Raw genomic sequence first — 14,546 nt, 5'->3', positions numbered from 1 at the left:
ACTTTCAAAAAATCAAAATTTAGATCCATAACAGCAGATTTTGTTTTGGTGACTGAACAATAGAGGAAGATAACCAGAGCCTACAGATCAGCTCTTCCAGAATTATATTGAATACATACCTGGATAGAAACTGATGACAAAATTTCTAATCATTAGGATCATAGACTGAGAGGTGGAAGGGCTTCACTTTTCATCTTACAAATGAGGAAACTGAGGCCAAGAGAGAGAAAATGTCTTGGGGAATGTTTACTGATTGACTGACCAAGGAAGTGAGTGACAAAACTGGGGTTGAAACCCATTTTCTCGGGTTCTAAATCCAGTGAGTTTTTTGCTTCATGCTCATTTTCTTCCTGGAAGCGCTACCATGTCATGGAAGCAGCCAACATTTAACTTTTCACTGCTAACAATGAAAAAATCCCAACAAAACAGAGACTCAGCATTAAACCTAGTTGCACAGTACAGGTAATGGTAGATTCTCGAGGATCCAAAGTTGGGCTAAAGTCAATTAATCTGTCAATTAAATTAGTCCATAAAGATTTGGACAGAGTTGTCATATAGTGCCTGTTCATTGGTTAAACACATGGAAGGCTCTGGTGAGAGCTCTGGGGCCAAAAGACAAAATCAGTGTCTGCCCTAAATGAGTTTATATCATACTGGAGATAAAAATAAGTACTCACATATGTAGAAATAAAATATATTAAAAAGCAAAGCTTTGTGGGAAGACTCTACTAACTGGACAGAATCCTGGAGATTGTGAATGGCCCATGGGAGGTACTTAATAGCCAAGTGTCCATTACCATTTTCATCATGACCACTAGCTTCTGGGGTGCCTTGTCTCTGGTCTTCCTCAGGTGCTTCAGGATAGATAACAGCTGTATCTTCTTGTTGCAGGAATTCTTCAACATTAGGATCATGGTTTTGTTCGTTTTCTGCATCTGAGTCACATTCATCCTCTTTTACTAAAAGAAATACAGGTTTTATAAAAGAGCAAGCTCACCATCACAACCTAAAAAGAATTTCAGTATATAGAAAGAAAATTTTAATGTACTTCTCACAAACAAGGGAGTGTTGTGGGGAAAGGCCTGAATCTGAAATTAAATGACCCCCCCAGGTTTGTTTTTTATTATTTCTATCAGAGCCTAACACTTAAAAAGGGAGCGTATTTTCGCAGAGCACAAAGAGTAAATGAAAATGTGAATTTCCAATTCATTCTGCTTCATTTAAAAAGCATATATTAATTCTAAAAGTTGCTTTCAAAGCTCTGGCTTATCTGTGCTTCTTTCTAAAATTTCTTTTGTTCCCTTCTGTGAATTAAAAAAAAAACTTTCAATGGTCTTTTTATCATTTGTGTCACTATGGTTCACCTCTTCATCATCTCCTTGTTATAAAAAGAAAGAAAGATGATGTAACAACCAGGCACAGTCAAGACATGCCAAAAAGAATCCATACCAGGGCCATTTCCAAAAACATCTTACTTTGTGCCCTGAGCTCATGCCCTGTCTGTCCAGAGGAGGAGACCTCACTTCATCATCAGTCCTCTGGGATAGGGGGTCACTGAATGGATCAGAAATCTGCCATGTGGTGGCCTTTATATAAACTACTCTCCTGGTTCTGCTTGCTTCACTTTGCATCAGTTCACTTATTTCCTAAGATTCCTTCTCAGAAAGCAATATATTCCATTACTTTCACCACAGTTTATTCAGCCAATCCCAGAAGATTTGTTTTGACTGAATTCAAGCAGAACCCTGGTTTGAATCCTGCCTTTGACTTATAGGCTCTGAGAGTGTAGGTGGCCCCAACTTCTCCAAATGTCACTCTCCTCACAGTATAACTGGAGCATGCTCCCAATGGCAACCTTCTTATCTTATGCCTCCGGCCTCCTAATTTCTAAGAGAGATGTTAGGGTCATTGGTTGGGACAGTGGCTAGAGACTGGGGCCTTAGGGGAGGTTCTGGGAGGAAAGACTGTTCCAGATCTGGAACAAAGGGACACAAGGAGGAGATGGGCTGCTGAGTTTGAGGACAAACCACAGCTCATTTGTTGATTGTGTAAAATGTGCCAAGTATGGAATAATGCAAATACACCTGGAAAGCTAGTGAGGATCCAGATGACCAAGAGCCTCAAGTTTACATTTTATTCTAGAAGCATAGGGAGTCATTAAAGATTTCTAAGAAGAAAGTAACATAAACCAATCATCCAATCAAGTGCCAGGAATGGTGCAAGTGCTAGATAGGTGAGATCTGTGCTTTTAGGAACGTTTATTTTTGTAAAAAAAATTTTTTTTCGTGTTATTCTTAAGTATCATCAACAAACAGAATAGCTCAATTGGAGAGGGGAGGGACTAGAAGTGGGGACACCACTGAAGAGGTGGCTGCAATAGTCCAGGTGAGTGAGGGGCTGAGACTGTTCCTTGGGATAAGCCAGGAATGTGGTTGCCAGTCCAGAGGATACTCCTTGAGATTCAAATGGCAATTTAGAGATGTTATTGCTCAGTGATGACAATGGTCATTCTGTAGCAGCAAAGGTAACAAATACTTCAGAGCAGTCTGATGTTAGAGGATATGCATAGAGTCTGACAGAGAGATGTCAACACTCTCCCCTTAGCACTCTTTAATTCTATTTGAGACCCTAATTACTGAGCCTGATTTCTAATTATGATTAAAAATTTTAAAAATTCTACAGTGTGGTTCACAGACAACAAAACCAAACAAAAATTAAAATTCAATTTTGTGTAGCAAAGTATGTTTAAAAATTCTACAGAAAAAGAAAATTTTTCATGTCATAAGGTACTTGAAAACTTAAATATTAAAATAAAGATATTCCAAAACTCTGACCTGTCAACAGTATATCCTGTTACAATGATTAAAGTTGTGACACATGAAAAAGGATAGTCAGCAAATAGTATTCACTTGGTTTGATTACAATGAATTTTTTCACTATCTATACTCTCCTGTCATTGCAAATGAAGTATGAACTTCTTGCTTTCCTCACTTACAATCTTTAAAGCTTTGAGAAATCATTAACAAATTGATAATTATTGACATAATTATTAACAAAGAAAGATATCCTGAAAGAAAAAATGATCCCTGAGAAATTTTTCCTACAGAGTAGTCAGTCAGAGCCTTAGCAACTATAAGAATTGAAAATAGAAACCAGGAAGAACTGACAAATAGTCAAAATTAACTACAGTAACTGTTGTTGTTTATTTAAATTTTTTTAAGCATATAATTTCCTTAAATTAAAAGATAAGGCTACAATAAAATGAATAATTTTAAAACTGTAACAGCTGGAAAAGTCTAAATTTCTAACCATCCTTCTTAACTCTAAACATACCCAATAGTTAGCAGATATCATAAGAATTCTCCATCTCTTCCTACTCTTGAGCCTGTTTGGGAGGATGGTGTTAGTGGTGAAAATGATAAATTTCAGCAGACCTGATAGGGCATGCAAGATGCCTTCCAGGTGGGGTTCTTAGAGGGATGTTGATACAGTTTACATAAGAGAGGCTTGCTTAGTGGAAAATGCTTGGAGTCTGAAAAATTCCACCAAGAACATTACTCAAGTTACTCTACTGTAAATCATTTAATCCCTAAGTGTCTTGCTATTGAGACAGTATAGTGGCAAGAGCCCTGGAGTGGAGTAAGGAAAATTTGAATCCTGCTTGCAGACACTAGGTAACCTTGGACAAATCATTTAACATGTTTGGCCCAAAATTTTTTCTCATCTGAAAAATGAGGGGATTTGAGTAGGTGTCTTCTGAGGTCCAGCCTCCCAGCTCTAGTTCTAAGATCTTATGATTTTATAAATCAAAGTCACAGATGGTTTGGGAGCTACTCTGCTTGTGTGGATTTTCTAATACTGTCACTTCACACTGCTAAAATCATAGATCCTAACAAAAATTTGCCTAATATATGTTATCTTTAGAACCTGGAGCAAAAAGGACAGAGTCATTCTTGCAACCAAGGAGAGGGTGAAATGAAATAAACCTCAAAACTCTGGATGTCTTCTTCAGTAGCTTTTGCCTGATGCAATTCTGGTTATTGTTTTTTGGGTATCAGAAAGGAATTTCCTTGGGAAAAACTAATAAAAACCATTTATTTGGCCTTCTTTAAAACTAGTTCTTGATTAATAACAAATACCCCATTTAAATATTTTATATAAGTTGTGGCATGATAAATATTTGCTAGCAACTACTTAGCTGAATACATTATTTATGCAGGTTACACATAATCCAGCTGAACATATTATATCAAAGCTTCTGCTGTAGGCCAGTAAATTACCATCATACAGTCCATCTTCAGTTATTAATTTGGAGCTTATCTTTAATAAGACAGCAAAGCTTTACTATTAGTTTCACAGTGTGAAATTACAAGTATGAGACTACCAGTATTTATTAGAAGTAAAAAAAATCTATTTATGACAATTATCGCATAAGACTATCTTCACTTTTTACAACATGAAATAATTTGTAAGGGTCCTTGGTTTATTGCTAAAAATTAACCTCAAGAAAAAAATCTGTGACTACAGATGAGTGGAAAAGAAAACTCCATAATTAAAACATTATGATGGAAATAGGTTTTTTAGTTCTGATGACTGCATGCAAAAGTCTATGGCATGATGGTGCAATATAGAGAGGACAGATTTGGAACTAGAGAATCTGCTTGAATCCTGATACTGCTACTCAGGTACTGACTTTTCTGGTTGGCACAGCTCCCAGCAAAACCATATTCCACCTGTGTCCAAGATTCTATCCACACCCCCACCATCTTTTTAAGATAAATTGCTGCCTGACCATGCCACTCCCTTCCTATACTTACAAAGCTTATTTTTTAAACCCAAGTATAAATATTTACATATTCCTCTAGTGAAATGTAGCTTATTAATAAATTCAGTCTAATAATTCCAGTCTGTCAAGATTTTTTTCAGATCTGCCAACTTGTGTGGTAGGCATCTTGCTCAGCTTTGCATTTTGTAGATGATAAAAATGTTGAATAGTACCTGGGCACCCAGAGTTCCTGGAGGGATTGACTGGAGACTTCCTACCATCAAACCATTAATGACTTCAACACCAACCATTTCAACAGTGCTGAATTAATTCAACTGCACTCTCCCAATCCCACAGGTCTTCATCTTTTCCATAAGTATACCATGAGATACTCTTGTCAAATACCTTGCTAAAATATAGATAAACCATTTATCTTGGGTTCTCCTGATTTATTGGTTTAGTAGAGTCAGGACTGCTTCAGTGCTGATCAAACCTTATTTTGCTGGTTTTGTCTCCTGAGGAGAAGGACCTTAGAACAAACTGGCTAAGACTGAGCTGATGTTAGGATAAGAAAGGAACTGTAAAAGAACCAACTCCTGTGTTTAATGAACTCTAGTTTCTCAGCCTAGGTGAATCACATGCTCAGGTTCTCAAACTGTGGGCAGGTGTGATTGCTGAGCAATTGTCAGTGACCTTTAAGAGGTTCTGGAGAATGGAAGAGGGACCACAGAATGGGTGGAGTTAACTATGGTCCTAATTTTTAAAGTGGAGCCTGCCACCAACTTTATTCAATTTGTGAAGAATTCTGAAAAAAAAATCCAAGAAATAGTGAGCAATTTTTGTACTATTTATAAGCATCTGACTTTTCTAATTCCTTCATCCTAATTCATGTTTTACGACCCATTATTTGCTTTTCTCTCTTATGTCCATCTTTGTAATGAAGTCACCAAGTGTGTCAAAAATATATGCTGATTCAATATGGAAAATATTTCTGAGTTCTTCATAAATTCTTTCAAAGGTCAATGTTAAATCATAAACTGCAATAATCCCCAAAATGGAGTTTTTCAAAATTCTTATTATTAATGCTGCTATAATAGATGATCAAGAGTTCCCATGAAATGGGTTCTTATTGCTTCTGGTTTGTGCTTCTTCCAAGAGAATCTCTGAACCAGTCTTCCAATTAGCTGTTGCAATCTACTTTTGTCTTCTGTTTTCAGTTATGGTGAGACTGTACAAATGGAAATGATTCAGTTCCTCTAGTACTTGTTGGTCACTGGACAAGGACTTCACTTTTATAAGAATAATAGTTGCTATTTATAGACCATCTTAACACTGCGATTATTCCCATTCTCTGCTCCCCTTTCCAGCACCCTACTGTTGTCATTGTGGAAGCAGAAAGCACCTCACATGATCGAGGATCACTGTGTACTTTTCTTTGTTTCATATGTAACCATGGTCAAAGAATTCATCACCAAGTGGTCAGTCTACTGGTAATGATCCATCCTTCTGTACTGTCTCTGGAAATCACCCTGCTGCCCTATTTGGAAAGCTTCCAGCATGGAAGGACATGGAAAAACATGCTGCAGTGTGCCTTCCTCTGGCACAGGCTCCTGAGAGCTCAGAGTCACTTTGATGCCATCCTTATACCACTTCATGCTACCATTAGATTAAATAAGAGAATGCATGAAAAATTCTAAGTTAGATAAAGATGAACCATTATATTCTTATTGGCACATAGAAAACTCCAAACAAATGTTTGTGGATTCATTACCATTACTTATTTCTAAATCTAATTTTTCCCTTTTTGATTCCCTGCATTATTATGACCCGAGCTTACCAAAAGAGCACACTAAAGACTCATAAAGAGTGCTTCTTGTTCTTAAAAACAGGTTTCCCCAATGAGAATATCACATGAACCCTCTCCAATTGGAGAACAAAAATAAAAGATTTGTGATTTGTTTGTTTGAGGTGTGGTATCCAGAGATTATCTCCAAATTCATATCCAGCTCTCAGATTCTCTGCCTATTGGCCAATTCTCCCTCCTGCCACTTATCAGCTCTTGAACTTAAGGTGATACTCTAATTTTTTTTTAATTTAAAACAAAACTGGTACAGTGTTTGGAAGAAGAAGGTGAAACAACTCACTAACTCTATGTCTGGCTTGTCTGTGAATTTGAGCTATTCAGCATTTCATATTTTAAAAATGGACTGCACCATGTGCCTTTATAGAATTCCAAGTGCTAGAGAGATAATGACAACAATTTTGGAGGGTACTTAATATAACAATTTAATTTTGTGGAATACTTGCTGTTTATAAAGTGCTTTCCTCACAGCAACCATGTAAAGTTCTTGGGAAATGACTGATATTAAGGCAAATGAGGAAACCGAGGCTCATGGACATTAAATGACTTATTTAAACCAAGTATATAAAGCCAGGACTTGACCCCAGGTCTTCTGGCTCCTGGTCTGGTATTCTTTTCACAATGCCATCCTGAATATCTGGGGACTAAAAGAAATAAAAACTTGTGACACCAAAAACCTTAAACTTCCACTACAGATCTACTGTAATAAAATGGCAAAGTACCTGCACATCCAGCTTCATCTGCCTGAGCTTCAGGCCCCAGGATTTCTTTTCCTTCCTTTCCTGTTAAAAATATATTCCAAAGAACAAAGAATTAAAATTGAATCATACAGTTTTATTTATATAATCAGTCAACAAACATAAGGTGATGAGGGCCTACCCAGGCCAGGTGGTGGAGTCATTAGAGAGTTGGGTCAGGGAGGAAATGCTTGGCTATCAAGCTGCTGGAAGATATCCAAATTTTCAACATATTGACTGGGTGATTTAAACCTAAATAGTGTACATTAATAAAATTTAAAAGCTTTGAGATTTTATGTATGTTATGTGATTTTGTTAGGGGTGTTGGTGGAATTTTCCTAGCATGGATAGTTATTTAATATGGGGGAAAGGGAAAGGAAGTGAAGAGTAGTTAGTGTTGGCTAAGTTGTGAAGAGTTAAAAGCTTTCAGTCAATAAACTTTATTTATTAAACACTTCCACGAGGACTGGCAGGCACTGTCCAAAAAGGCTAGGGATACAAAGAAAGACAGAAGAGAGCTACCTGTTTTTTGGGTGTAATTCCTTTGGGGAGCACCAAGCTCAATAGGGAACAGCATACAAACTACTATGTTCAAAGCAGATACACACGGGATAAAGTAGAAGGTACTGCTGTTGGCTGATGAGGAGCCTGGTGGGCCACAGCAGAGTCACTCTGACTCCTCCTATCTTTTTTCTTATATTGTTTAATTTTCACAGCAAAATTAACAAGGAAAAATTAAAATCAATCAACTGAGCATCTAGTGTTGTTAGGTTATGAGGAATGTAAAGAAGAATAAACAACACATACTTTCAAAGAATTTATAATTAAGATGGAAAGATAAAGTTAGACCAAAAATAAGTACTAAATGTAGGAAACTGATTAGAAGTAGATCAGCCTTCTTGAAGGGGTTAAGGGGAATAACTATCTCCTAGAAGGAGGCTAAGAAGTCTGCTTTCAAGATAAAATGCCTTCTAGAAAGTGGCCTATTGAAAATAATTTTGTTGAAATTAATTCAGCAAAGCACTGTTAGTTGAATGAAACATTTTAAAAAGTAGGAGCTTTAAATTATATTGTAAAACATAACCTGTACTTATCCATGCAAACTTTTCTCTTTTCTCTTTAACCAATGCAAAAAAGTATGTTTAACTGTATATTATATATATCAGATCACTTTCCTTTCATTTCTACTCATTTTAACTGAAATTCTGAGAGACCTATACAACAGGTGTCTCAAAAATAAGGTATATGTATTTCAAGAGGTTTAACTGACATAAGTCTGAGAGTTTCTGGCTGAACCACATGAATCCCTTATGGCAATGTTCCAATAGTACTAAGTCTATAAAATTATATTTTTTCTTCTTAAAATGATATAAAAACCCATGTTTTGTCATGTGAAATACAAGTAGATATATATAAAATATTACATAATGCATATAATACATAAAACCTAAGTAGATCTACCTTTATGAGATGCAAAAATGGCACAAATTACAGAATATTAGTGCTGGAAGGGACCTTAGATCATCTTGTCTGATCCTATTATTAAAGAGATGGGGAAACTGAGGTGCAGTTCAATGAAAACTTGATTTTGGTTAGAGATTTTTAGTATTTTAATAGTAAATGATGTCTTCAGCTTTATATTTAATAAATCTTGATAGTCTAAAAGAGAGCTTAATGATTCCAGTTTTCCTAATGATGTTTTTGCTTCTGTCTGGGTCTTTAGAAAACTAATTGGCAGAGGTAATATATTCTATTAAGTTCAGCAATGCAAAATTTCATTATTTTATAAGTCTTGACGAGTAGTAGCATTCAAGAATCTATATAGTCAAGAGTTGTTCATTGGCCAGGTGATCTACTGAGCAAACCTTGGGAGGGGGAGAGGGAAAATTGAAGAGAAGGGAGCGGGAGACAAATAGACAATGTGCTAATCCTTTTTTCACTTTCTCTAAGAGATCAACACATTTACTACTGTTGCTTCAAAACTCTCAAGAAAGAAATGTTTTCAGTTAACTTATTTTTGTTGCCATCAGGATATCCTCCAAGGGCACTAAGAATTATCAGAATTCATGTACAAAGAGGCATTCTCCACTTGTGGCACAGTGGATTGGAACACAACTGGGCTTTCAGGCAAGAAGACCTGAGTTTAAATTTCTCCTTGAGACCCTGTTGTGTGACCCTGGGCAGCCACTTAACTTCTATGGACTCAGTTTCCTCATCTATAAAAGGGGGCTTGAAGAAGCACAGATTTCCTAGCGTTGAGAGAATCAAATGAGATAATATATGCATGTAAACCTCTCTACAAGCCTTAAAGAACTAAGGAAATGATATATTAATGCTGTTTGTACTTCATTTTTGAAGAAGACCATGACACCAGGGAGGTGATGCCATGACAAGTAAATGAATTGGATTTGAGTAAGTGAGTGTTGTGCTAAGTCACAAACCTCAGTTTTTCCTCCAAAGTTAATTGGGTCCAGTGGTCAGATATGAATCAGGACAATTGGAAATGGCCCTGGATACGAGGCAATCAGGGTTAAGTGACTTGTCCAAGGTCACACAATTAGTAAGTGTCTGAGAGACTAGATTTGAACTCAGGTCCTCCTGAATCCAGGATTGGTGTTCTATTCACTGCACTGACGGCAGTGGATAGAGCACCGGCCCTGAAGTCAGGAGGACCTGAGTTCAAACAAAGTCTCATATACTTAAGGTATTATTTTTAGTTAAGAAAAAGATTTCCAGAGGTAAAAAGCCTTGTATTTTCTTTTTACTATAAACCAAAATACCGTTTTCCTTTAATAGTTTAATGAGAAGGAAAAGAGTAAGAACTAGTTTCCCTATGAAGACCTTCCTTTTCTTATGAAGTTGAAAATGGTGGCAGTATTAATGGCCATCCTATTTTTAAAAAAAATTAATTTAATTTTTCCAAGTACATGCAAAGGCAGTTTCATCCATTTGCGAGTTTTTGTGTTCTACAATTTTTCTACCACCCTCCCTTCTCTCACCCCTCCCCATGACAGTGAGCAATCTGGTAAAAGTTGTACCAGTGTGTAATCATATTTTATATATTTCCATATTAGCCATGTTGTGAAAGAAGAATCAGAATTAAGGGAGAAAAAGCATAAGAAAGAACAATCATAAAAGAAGTTTTAAGAAGTGAACATAGATTCTTTTCTCTGGATGTGGATGGCATTTTCATTATAACAAGTCCCTCAGGATTATCATTGATCTCTGAACTGTTGAGAGGAGCTGTGTCGATCATAACTGACCATCTCATATAATGTTGCCATTAAAGGCACAGTGTTCTCCAGGTTCAGCTCACTTCATTTGGCATTAGTTCATGCAAGTCTTTGCAGGCTTTTTTAAGGTCCAGTCACTCATGATGTCTTATAAACCAGTAATACTCCTTAACATTCACACACCATAACTTGTTCAGTCATTCCCCAGTTGATGAGCATCTCCTCAATCTCCAATTCTTTGCCACTTCAAAAATAGCTGTTATGAATATCCTTGAACATGTGAGACTTTCCCCATTTTTATGATTTCTTCTGTATATAGTATTAGTATTGCTGGGTCAAAGGGTATGATCAGTTTTATTGTTCTTTGGATAAAGTTTCATATTGCTCTCCAGAATGACTGTATCAGTTTACAATTCCACCCAAAAGAGCATTAATTTCCCAATTCTCCCACAACCTCTCCAACATTGATCTTTCCTTTTTCTGTCATGTTAGCCAATCTGATGGGTGTGAGGTGGCACCCCATAATTGTTTTAATTTACATTTCTCTAAACAGTATTGATTTTTCATATTTCAAATAATGAGTTCTTATTCCAGAAACTAATATCTTTGGGTTTATCTAACAGTAGATTACTGTATTCATTTACTACCATTTCTTTTGTACCTGCTCAAATCCACTGGTCCATCACTCTATTTCTTAACCAGTACCAGGCAGTGTTGATGACTAACACTTTATAATATAAGTTTAGATCTGGTAGAGTTAAGCCACCTTCCTTTGTATATTTTTTTCATTAATTCCCTTGCTATTATTATTATTATTATTAGGTTTTTTCAAGGCAGTGGGGTAAAGTAACTTGCCCAAGGTCACACAGCTCAGCAATTAGTAAGTGTCTGAGACTGGATCTGAATTCAGATCATCCTGACTCCAGGGCTGGTGCTCCATCCACTACACCACCTAGCCGCCCCTACTCCCTTGCTATTATTGACCTTTGTTGCTCCAGATGAATTTTGTTACCATTTTTTCTAGCTCTATAAAATAGTTTTTTGGTAGTTTGATTGTATGGCACTGAATAAGTAATTTAATTTAGGTAGAATTGTAATTTTTATTATATTAGATCAGGCTAACTATGAGCAATTGACACTTTTCAGTTGTTAATATCTGACCTTGTGTGAAAAATATTGTAAATGAGTTCATATGGTTTCTGGGTTTGTCTTGGGAGGTTGATTCGCAAGTATTTTATGTTGTCTACTGTTACTTTAAATGGAGTTTCTCTTTCTATCTCTTTACTTTTTGGTTTTACTGGTCATGTATAGAAATGCTGATGATTTATATGGGTTTATTTTATATCCTGCTACTTTGCTAAAGTTGTTACTTCAAGTAATTTTTAGTTGATTTTCTAGGGCTCTCTAAGTATACCATCCTATCATCTACAAAGAGTGAAACTTTTGTTTCCACATTATCTCTTCAATTTCTTTTTCTTCACTCATTGCTAAAGCTAACACTTCTAATACGATAGTGAATAATAACAGTGATAATGGGTATCCTTATTTCACCCTTGATCTTACTGAAAATGCTGCTAGTTTATCCCCATTATAAACAAAGTTTGCTAATGGTTTTAGATAGATACTGCTTATAATTTTGATGAAAATTCCATTTATTCCTGTACTCTCTAGAGTTTTTAATAGGAATGGGTGCTGTATTTTGTCAAAGGCTTTTTCAGCATCTACTGAGATAATCATATGATTTCTATTAATTTTATTACTGGTATGGTTAATTATATTATCTTCCTAATATTGCACCATCTTTACCTACCTGGTATAAATCTTATCTGATCATGGGTGACTATTTTAGTATCCTTACCTTCTCCTCTAAGAATCCGGATTCCATACTAGTGGATGCATATATATTTAAGAATGATATTATTTCACTGCTTAAGGTACCTTTTAAGAAGATGCAGTTTTGTTTCTTATTCCTTTTTTTTTTTAGGTTTTTGCAAATGGGGTTAAGTGGCTTGCCGAAGGCCACACAACTAGGTAATTATTAAGTGTCTGAGACCGGATTTGAACCCAGGTGCTCCTGACTCCAAGGCCGGTGCTTTATCCACTACGCCACCTAGCTGCCCCTCCTTATTCCTTTTAATGAGATCTATTTTTGCTTTTGCTTTGTCTGAGATTAGGATTGCTATGACTGTTTTTTAAAAAATTTCTTCTGAAGCATAATATATTCTGCTCTAGCCTTTTACCTTTACCCTATGTATATTGCTCTGCTTCAAATGTGTTTCTTGTAAACAACATATTGTAGGATTCTGGTATTTTAATCCATCTTGCTATCTGCTTGTTTCATGGGAGAGTTCATCTCAATCACATTTACAGTTAGGATTACTAACTCTGGATTTCCCTCCATGCTAACTTCCTCCTTTTGTACTTTTCTTTTTCCTTTCCCCTTATGCCTTCTCAATAGTGTTTTGCTTCAGACTGCTGCTTCTTGATCAGTCCTTTTCCCTTTCCTTCTCCCTTTCCCCTTTTACTTTACTTTTTAACTTTAACTTTACCTTTACTTTTATTTTCTCCATCCCTTTTATCAAGTCCCTTCTTCCCTTTTCTTTTCCCTTCCATCCCCTACTTCCGGGTAGGATAAATTTGTAAATTCATTTGGGAATGTATGTTATTCCCTCTTTGGGCCAAATCTGTTAAGAGCAAGATTTACATAGTGCTCACACCCTCCCTTCTTTCCCTCTACTACCATAGGTCTTTGTACCTCTTCATGTGAGTTATTTATCCTCTAATATTTCACTTTCTCCTAGTATAATCCTTCTTTTCATGTTTTATTTGTTTTAGATCTGTCTTGTACCCACAATCTTTTTCAAAATTTTCTCCTTTTATCTGTCCTGACCAAAGAATAATTCTTCAAAGGTTGATTAATTAATTGAATGATTGATTTATAAGCAACATTACTTCATAGTCATTTCATATCCACAGTCTCTGTCTAAATACACTCCCCTCAACTTTCCCACTATAAATACAATTTCTGGAGAGTCATAAGCATCATCAAATTATGCTCAATTTATACCACATCCTCTTTCCAAGTACCTCTATAGAAATATAATCCCCATGAGTTAAAGAACTAAAGTATCACGTAAAGCAAAATCACTTCAAGATCCATTTATACCCAGACCCTCTAAGTATAATCCCTCCAATTACATATTCAACCCTTATGAACTAAAGCAACAAATAAAGAATCATCACTTTTTTTAGGTTTTTGCAAGGCAAATGGGGTTAAGTGGCTTGGCCAAGGCCACACAGCTAGGTAATTATTAAGTGTCTGAGACCGGATTTGAACCCAGGTACTCCATACTCCTGACTCCAGGGCTGATGCTTTATCCACTGAATCATCACTTTCACAATCAATCTATAATCATGCCCTCTCTCCAAGTATGCTTCTTTTAACTATCCAAAGAGAAATGTAATTCTCAAAGAGTTACAAATATAGTCTTCCACATAGAGATAGATACAGTTTAATGTTAACATTAGCCTTTTTATGCATCCTGTGCTTATATTTGGAGATTGAATGTTCTGTTCAGTTATGCACTTTTTATTAGAAAAGTTTGAAATTCCTCTATTGAATGTTTGTCTTTTCCCCTGAAAGAATATTCTGAATTTTGCAGGGTACTTGACTCTTGGTTGTAATCCAAGGTCCTTTGCCCACCAGAATATCCTATTTCAGGTTCTCCAATCCTTTAATGTTGAAGCTGATAAATCCTGTGTAATCCTGACTGTGGTTCCTTGGTATTTAAATTGCTTGTTTTGTGTTTCTTGGAGTATTTTCTCCTTTATATGAGAATTGTGAAATTTGGCTACTGATATTTGGAGTTTTTATTCCGAGATCTCGTTCTGGAGGTGATTGATGAATTCTTTCAAGGACTATTTTGTCTTCTTGTTCTAGGATACTAGGG

The 14,546-nt window shown here is 36.1% G+C and overlaps 1 protein-coding gene across 9 annotated transcripts in view; it reads right to left on the bottom strand.

Annotated features, from left to right (window-relative positions):
- The window catches only part of ZEB1 (zinc finger E-box binding homeobox 1), a 192,440-nt gene that overhangs the window by 32,230 nt on the left and 145,664 nt on the right, over positions 1-14,546 (bottom strand). For 8 of the 9 annotated variants that reach the window (XM_074193096.1, XM_074193095.1, XM_074193103.1 and 5 more), the window contains 2 exons: positions 7,349-7,408; positions 798-959 (listed from right to left, as the gene is read on the bottom strand). In XM_074193096.1, coding sequence (XP_074049197.1) covers positions 798-959; positions 7,349-7,408 — 222 coding nt within the window. The remainder of the gene's footprint in view (positions 1-797; positions 960-7,348; positions 7,409-14,546) is intronic. The other variant, XM_074193104.1, reaches the window with a different exon arrangement.

This window comes from Macrotis lagotis, chromosome 7 (assembly GCF_037893015.1).
Source record: "Macrotis lagotis isolate mMagLag1 chromosome 7, bilby.v1.9.chrom.fasta, whole genome shotgun sequence".
In the NCBI taxonomy this organism is placed as follows: Eukaryota; Metazoa; Chordata; class Mammalia; order Peramelemorphia; family Peramelidae; genus Macrotis; species Macrotis lagotis.
This window is presented reverse-complemented; position numbering and strand designations above follow the sequence as displayed.